The sequence below is a fragment of the Gambusia affinis genome, linkage group LG16 (genome assembly GCF_019740435.1).
Source record: "Gambusia affinis linkage group LG16, SWU_Gaff_1.0, whole genome shotgun sequence".
Taxonomy (NCBI): Eukaryota; Metazoa; Chordata; class Actinopteri; order Cyprinodontiformes; family Poeciliidae; genus Gambusia; species Gambusia affinis.
The window spans coordinates 8,727,837-8,736,023 of record NC_057883.1 but is presented as its reverse complement, the minus strand read 5'-3'; the positions used below and the strand labels follow the sequence as shown (position 1 = coordinate 8,736,023).

The 8,187-nt window shown below is 39.4% G+C and overlaps 1 protein-coding gene across 17 annotated transcripts in view; it reads left to right on the top strand.

Annotated features, from left to right (window-relative positions):
• Positions 1–3,799: 3,799 nt before the first annotated feature.
• The window catches only part of tnika (TRAF2 and NCK interacting kinase a), a 63,526-nt gene continuing 59,138 nt past the window's right edge, over positions 3,800–8,187 (top strand). For 2 of the 17 annotated variants that reach the window (XM_044142025.1, XM_044142022.1), the window contains exon 1: positions 3,809–4,303. In XM_044142025.1, coding sequence (XP_043997960.1) covers positions 4,247–4,303 — 57 coding nt within the window. In that variant the 5' untranslated portion in view covers positions 3,809–4,246. Of the gene's footprint in view, positions 4,304–8,187 lie in introns of all 17 variants that reach the window. The other 15 variants (XM_044142028.1, XM_044142021.1, XM_044142031.1 and 12 more) reach the window with 13 other exon arrangements.

The window sequence follows — 8,187 nt, the reverse complement described above, 5'->3', positions numbered from 1 at the left end:
AGATGATGAATAAGCAGACTAGCAGTTCCCCATAGGAAGAATGCTTTTTTTTTTTTTTTTAGTTTAATTAATTTTTTTTTTTCCACTTGTGCAAAGTTGTTATGTTTACAGCGGTAAGCAGGAATCCAAAAGCCGACACGTTACTGATGAACCAGTAAGTGATTGTAGGGTGGGGTTGTCTTTTGTGGAGTTCCAGGTGAAATCCTGCCTATTGATGGGAAGACTTTCTTCGGCTTTCTTCTCCGGAACGATGGCAGTTTCTAAATTCTTCCTAAATTCCAAATCTTTAAAGACTTTCTTTTCATAGTGAGTCACTGTTTGTTTTTTGTTATGAGCTGGATGAGGGGGGGAAAAAGTGTTGCTTTTGTTGTTCTGGAACACTGACCAAAAAAAAAAAAAAATTTAAAAAAATCTGTTAGTTTCCATGCCTCTAATAAGAGACTCTCCTGCCGATGTGTTATGCAGTCATTTAAACTGAATTCCTGGTGATTCTCAAGTCGGGACCAGAATCAGAACAAAGCCTGCATGCACTCAGGTGAGGTTAGATCTTTACCTATTGTTTGTGGTAAACTTGTCATCATTTTTTAGATGAAGTTCTGACATTACAGTTGAAACTAAATGAAGTTATAGTAAAGCATTACTCAAGAGAGACACTGAAGTCAGAGGTATGTCAGCCCTCAACACCCTACTGCCTGTCTCAAACGATTGTGAACCGCATTAGATTACATTGAGAAGGATTGTTGGGATGATGTGCTGAAGGGGGGGTCGTGTCTGAACGGGTAGGAGCTTCTTAAAGAGACAGAGGACCAATTTCAGGGTGTCTGATATGGCTGTGATACGTCGTCAAATTTCTCCTAAGTTGTCTTTGGTACAGCATTTTCACAACTGAAGGTGACATATTTATCGTGCTATGAAACGGCACTGTGTGTCTGAAAAGTACATTATGCCCCATCCTTAAAGAGGTCATGCTTAAAACGTGCTTAAAGCTTTCGGTGCATAGAAAAATCTAAATGATTGAAAAAAATGTGTCACAACAGCCACCCATCAGTGAAAATCTCTTCTGAATAACTTGGAGGGGGGAATGTCTGTTTTGCATATTCAAGATTTTACTTTTTATATAAAGATTCTTTTTTTTTTTTTCTTTTAAATGGTAAAATTTAGATGGGAAGGTGAGATGAGAAACACATGGATTTATCATGTCTTCACAATTTTTCATTGAACAATATTAAAACAGGTAAGTGATGTATGACTGTCCTGTGTTTTTTTTATGAGCACTGCATACACTGTATCAAGTTGTGCTGAATTGCTTCAAAGGATGTGAGAGTAAAAGGAGGTGAGTAAATACGCCACACCTTTCAGGTTTGTAATAGAAAAAAGTTTGAGAACCTGAATTTCTTTCTTTCTGATTTACAATAATGAAATGCTTTGTGTTGGGCTATCATGTAGGATCCAATTAATTAAGGTTTGGGGGTTATATAAGGGGTATATAGACACCACTGTACATATTTTATATTTACAAATGCAAGTAAACAAAATCCAGTTGCATATATTTTTTACTGTAATGAAAGTATTAAACATAACACCAAGAACAGTTTACAAATACAAATAAAAAAAAATACTAAACAATAATTAAACAAAACCATTTAAACCTTTTTCTGAGTCCAGGAAAGCAGCAGAAATTCAGGAGTTGGAAGTAAAACCTGAACTGAAACGATTTCAGGGCTTAGTACTGGACATTTCATCGCACGGCAGGCTCTTGTTCCTTTCCAAGAAATAAGAAACAGAATTTCTACAAAACGTATTTCCATCTCATGAAATAAAAGAATTCTAGAAATTTTTGGTTTTGTCGTCTTAACTTTCTACCTTTGAAGAACAGAATGCGACATCAGTCAAAAGCTGGAAAAGGAAATGTGATTAAAGAGAAGTCAAGCAGGAACGGAAAAATGTTTGAAGGTGGTTTTCACCATGGAAAATTAAATTAAGCTTCCTTCTGTCTGAGGAGGATAATTATCATTTCTTAAAATTTCAAATTTAACTGTTGACCTGTTTCCTTTCCGTGTTGTCAGTTGCTGGTTTTGATGTCATGAAGTGCTGAGTGATGTAGTGCTGATGATTTTTATTAGCCACAATCCACACCTAAATTTTAAAAAAGTAATGGTAGCTTGTGGCTCATGATCTTCCTGCTGTTGATTTCTTCCTTAAAATATCTTTCAGAAAATTGAAGTGCATCTTTATCTTGAATAAATATCAGGTTAAGTATGCAAGTAGGCAAGGTTCTCTAAATAAACACAGTTCTGAGCTACAATATTTGACTCAACACACATTTCTTCAGTTTTTGCTCTTAAGCCACGCATAAATGTTTCACTTCACCAAGCAAACCGTGAAAAAATAATCGTCTTCTTGTTAAATCATGAATTAACTGTAATTACCCACAATGGCCACCGGAGGCCTCGTGACAGCCAGAGGTGTGGAATCAAGAAATCACTGAAATGGAAACTGTTTCACAAGTAGGCCGCAGGATTTTTTTAAAAAGCAACATGTAGATCCCTGTTCTAAAGAAATTCAAGTAAGGTGATAAAATCGTTGACATTAATTACAATGGAAAGGATTACAAAGTCATTCTTAAGGCTTTGAGACTCCAGTGAACTACAGGGAGTGTCGCTTATCCCCAAACAAAAAACACCAGAGTGGCCAGAGACCAATATAATTGATCTAAGAACTTGTGAAGACTTGTCTAAGAAGTCACAAAGGTACCAAAAATAACTAATTAAAACATAAACCCTTTCAGTTGTTATTGTTCCCAGAGGCCATTCCAAGTATTAAAAGAGCACAAATGGAAATGGGAAAAGTGTGCGTTTTAAGAAAACATGTTTTAACCAGTTTAGCAGCCTAACAGGTGTTCCAGTTATCACAGAGGAAATGCGTTCCACATCCATTCACCAGGGGAACTTTGGAAACGCTGCACTAAGAATACTTCAGATTCTTTCAGGTGGAAAACATCTCACAGGAAGTTGCCATTTGATTCAAATCTGAAACACTTTAACCAGCTGCTGATTTAAAGGGAACAAATCACATGCCAACTTTAGCTCTTAAGGACCACAGGATCTGATTTCCAACTAAATTTAGCAACATTGTAAATATAAGGTTAGTTTGTAGCCCCGGACACTTGGAAGATGTATTTTAAACACTGCAGAAAAATAAGCTAAAAAAAATCTAATTATTTCTTACCTTGGATCAGTTCATTATAGGGAGTTTTGCTCTAGTTAAATGCAATTGACAACACACAAAGATAAAGTAATGGTAACAGGATCCACAAAATCTAAATTCCCAGAGGGTCATTTGCTGTGATCCTTAGAAAGAAATTGCAACACTTATTTACTTTTTTGAGGGCAACACTTTCACTGACAAATTAACAAATCATTAAGATGAAGAAATGTAGATACAGGACAAAGGATTCCTCTTTTCTTAACCACATCTTATTTTCATTTGACAGAAACTAGGAAAATTCTGTGACTTTTACACAAAAGCTGATTTCTACCCACCTGTTCATTGTACTTGGCTAAATAGGCAGCGTTTTCAAAGGGCGACCTACTTTTTGTTCTTGTTGCCGACTATAGACATATAGGTAGTAACTTCCCCTAAGGAGAATATTTTTGACCCTTATGGCTTTCCATACTGCCTGGACGCTTTTCATGTTAGAACCGCCACTGGAAACAACGCGACACATTAATCACGAATTAAAAAAAAAAAAAGAGGAAATGTTTTTAGACAGAAAGCTTGGAGGAAATGATTGGGGGAGAAAAAACAAAAGTTTGAGAGCGCTTCTAGACTGAGCAAAACCAAACCCCGCCCGGTGACAGGCGTGGTTTCCCGAGGAGGCAGTGCGCTTTCCTCCCGTCTACCCTTGCAAACCGCCTGGCTGTCACAGCAGCAGCAGCGCCAACAGAAGCCATCCATCCTCCGCAGCGCTTCACCTATCTCAGTGTACCTCCTTACATCCCGGCAGACATGGAGCTGTTCTCGCCCTCCGCATTCCGCGCCTTTGCGCTTTAGCCGTGCGCTCCCGTACCAAAGCACGGCGGGGCAGAGCGAGAGGCACCAGTGATATTCTCTTGGTCCAGCACGAGAGATCACCGTAGAGGGGAGGGGAGCCCAGAGAGGAGGACCGCACGCTCGGTCGTGACGGCAGAGGCCGTTCTCGGATATTTGGCAAACTAAGAGTGGCTTCTTTTTGTTGTTCTCCATCATGGCGTGTGACTCTTCAGCTCAGAGCCAGTTTGAAATCGACCTGTCGGCTTTGAAGGTGAGACGATATCCGGAAAATTCTCTTTTGGAAACATCTGAGAAATAGCTCTTTCATTTCTTGCACCTGACCGTGCAGCCTCAATGAGAACAGCCGGCAGTAGAGCAGAGCAGAGGACTGCTTGAGGCGGATATGTGTGTGTATTGGGGGTGGGGGGTGGGGGGATGGAGGCATTGCTTTGCAACAAACCTCACATATTAAAGATGACTTTTATAAATAGAATTAACAGACATGACACCTGGTTTAACATCTCGTCTTTGCAGAGCAAGCATGATGCTTGATTGAGCATGTAGCTGTGATTTTTGCTGACCTGGATTTTGTGCATTATACGTCCACCAGTCTAAATGTTTTAGATAAATATAAACTATTTCTACCACTCCCTGCTGATTCTCTTGAAGTTTTTTTTCTTATTTTTTAAAAATGCATCTAGTTTTGCCCCAGTTGCATTTTTTTTAAATGTATTATTTTTTTTAAAAGTAGATTAAGACTTGTGAGGGTGCTCCTCCAGCCTACCTGAAGTAAATAGGAGCAAAACTACTAGAAAAAGGGGAACAGAGTGCAGGTGCAAGAACTTACACACTCTTCTGAAATAATAAAGACACATGAGGAGGCAGGTATTTATAGTATTTCCAATAATGGCATAAAAATGGCCATACAGGCACAATCGAGCGCATAGGAAACCAGGTTACTGCATGCAGACTCTGCAACTGCTCTGTGAGAGAAAGCAGTAGAGATGTGGTTTTGTTTCTCAGAGATCCTATTTGCAGCCTCCTCTTTCTTTTGCTACTGACACCGACACATTAGATAAGTGCAAAAATAAATACTCCAAAAACGGAATGCCTTTAGGTCACACAAATGCACAGCTTTCACTAAGAGGTTACAGTAACCACAGTTAGCCTGGGCTGGGCTTGATGTTAGTAGATTTCCCAATCTGTCTATCAGCCGCTTCACCTTTCTTCCCGAGACAAAAAGAAAAAATGTTTACAAGAGAGGTGTGTCATGTGTTTGAATAAAGAAAAAAGTGGCTTTCATCGATGAAAAGGCACCAAGTGTTCACTTGGAAGGATAAGGGGCATGAGAGATGAAGATGAATGAGGAAGAATGGGGGAAGTGGCCACGTTGGGGACTCACTGCATGCATGTCTTGCTCTTTTAAAGCAGGGGTATCAAACTCCAGTCCTCAAGGGTCGCTGTCCTGCAGTTTTTAGATGTGCCACAGGTACAAAACACTGGAATGAAATGGATTAATTACCTCCTCCTTGTATAGACACGTTCTCCAGAGCCTTGCTAGTGACTTCATTATTATATTTCATTGTGGTGCAGCAGAGGCACATCTAAAAGTTGCAGGGCAGTGGGCCTCCAGCACTGGAGTTTGACCTCTGTGTTTCAAAGGCATAATGCTAGACTGGATCACTTGGTAGTCCTGGGGCCAGCTCCAAGGACACATGCACAAATTGCAACATTGAAATGATCGTTTTACAAGATGTGCAGAACTACAAATTGTCCATGAGAGTCCATTGGGGAACGTATTGTCTTCTTCTAGGCATGCTGCTGCATGACAAGTGAGTGCAAAGGTCTGTATGAGAAACTGAGTGTGTCTTAAGTGTTCCCTCTGTGACACTGTTTATTTATGTGGTTGTTAAAACAATCAAATATATCAAGACCTGAGTTTCAAAGGCAACCACATTGGATTATTTCGCTAATCAAGTCCTGGATAAAAAGTAGTGCATTATATTAATTTTAAGTTGAGTTTGTGTCAGAACTGGAAAGCTCTCCAGATGGCTGTCATTGACTCCCTCCACAAGTGGGGTATCCAACAAAAGTCCACTCCCTAAATTAGCTGGCATTTCACAATTCATGAACGGTTGAGTGGAAGGAAAAAGCTTGGAATACATGCAGCACAAGCAGTATGGATACCGAAGAGTGAGTTGAAACGAATAATCCAAAGTCTTACTTTCTACACAAAGAATATTTGAGCTATTTTTTTTTTTTTTTAGTTTTAGGTTTGGTTTGCGTTATAGATGATCGGATAAAAAAAAAGAAAAATCTGTAATGACTCGAGATTAAACTTTTATTGAAAACAGTTTTAACTTAAATAACTTACTGTGTAATGTGTTAAATAAGTTGCTGGGCTCTCTTGAGTGTTTCTTTGATCCATATTTCAAAGCTAAATGATTAATTAAATCAGTCTATATAAAATAAACGACAGTGCTGAAAAATAAATTCAGGAAATCGTAACTTAGAACTTAAACTATCTTGTTATTGTGTCTGCCTCGACTTTATGACACATTCTTTGGTCAAAGTGTGAAACTTGAACTTCGCCACCACTAGCTTGTGGCAGCTGATTAGCGGGTGAAAACATTACGTTTATTTTAAGGAACTAACTTGTTCTCTTGTAAGGCTAAAATCAACACTGCAACCCATTGACGTTACAACATGATATATAGTTGATATACAACATAATTCCCTCATCTTAGTGTTTCTTCTCTCAGACTTTTGAAAGAAATTCAGTCAAGTCTGATCAGTCCACTGTTTCTTTGTGTAAAACTGGATACCCCTTCTTTGCTTAACACAGTTTTAGGTAGTAATTTCACATGCATTGCTGCATAACTTTCTATCCCATCATTTGGGTTAAAGGAAGAACCCTAAATTTTTTGTGTAGTGCTTATTTTTGGACTGGCAGGCCAATTTGTCCCAAACACCTGATTTGCTAGCTGTGCGGAAATGTTTCTAATGTGAACAAATCTTAGGTCAACAAGAAAAGGTGAGATGAGTAATTTTGAGGTATTTCGGATAACAGCTCGACATGCCAGAACATGTCCGGGATCTCCTCAGAGCAGATGACAATACAGACACAGACGGAGACCAAGATGAGTGCAGAGTCAACCGCTGCGCTGACTAGACAGGAAGTAGGTCAGCTGTGTCTGACGCAGAAAGGGTGGGGGTGTCCTGGATTTGTGCTTGTTACTCTGGTTGTGGTGCTGATGGTGGAGCGGGTCTGCTCGACCATCACTCACACAAATGCCCAGGAAGACTCAAAGAGACAGAACCTGGTAGAGAGAAGTGGTTTTTCATGTTTTGCATCTGCATATTTTTTTTGCTTTCCATGAGCTTTGTCAGCTTTCTACCTCTCTCTCTCTCTCTCTCTGTCTCTGTCTCTGAATCTTCGACGTCTGCTGCTGTCTCACATAAAACCCCAGCAGCACCTGTTATAAATTCAATGGGTTTCGCTTGAGCAGGAAAGGCCAGGCTCATACCAGTCGTGGCGTGACTCACAATGACAACTAAAAGACACAAGGTCGAGACACGTGTAGTTTAAAAAATAAAATAAAATCATTATTATTATTTATTTATTTTTTTACAAACAGTAGTTTTTATTTATTAGGACACAAGGGTGGTTAGGTCAGAGGTGTACAATGCAGTGGCTCAGCCAGTCAGCTGACGGGAGCAACAGATGGTACACCAGCAGGAAGTTCACAACACACACACACACACAGACACGTACACAGAAACTAGCGGTGGAGTGATCTGCTGTGCAAGGATTCAGGTGAGAGATCTGAGATGAAAGCAAAAGCAGGTTAGGATGAGGGGAGAGTGAGATAGCAGACCCTATACTTTTTTCACAAAAGTCAATTGCCTTTCTTACGTTACTGGTTACGTGACTTTTAAAAGCAAGTAGTTGTATAATAAGTTAAAAGCTGCATAGGATACGCGTTTGTCTAGCAGATAGTATTCCACTGATACACACAGAGGTTTGTGGTTGTAGTGTGAGAAAACTGTAAAAGGTTAGATGCGTGGAGAATTTTGAAAGGCACTTTCAATTCATTTCAATCAATTCATGTTTATTTTGTTTGTACACTTTTCGGTAACAAGGCAGTTTAAATT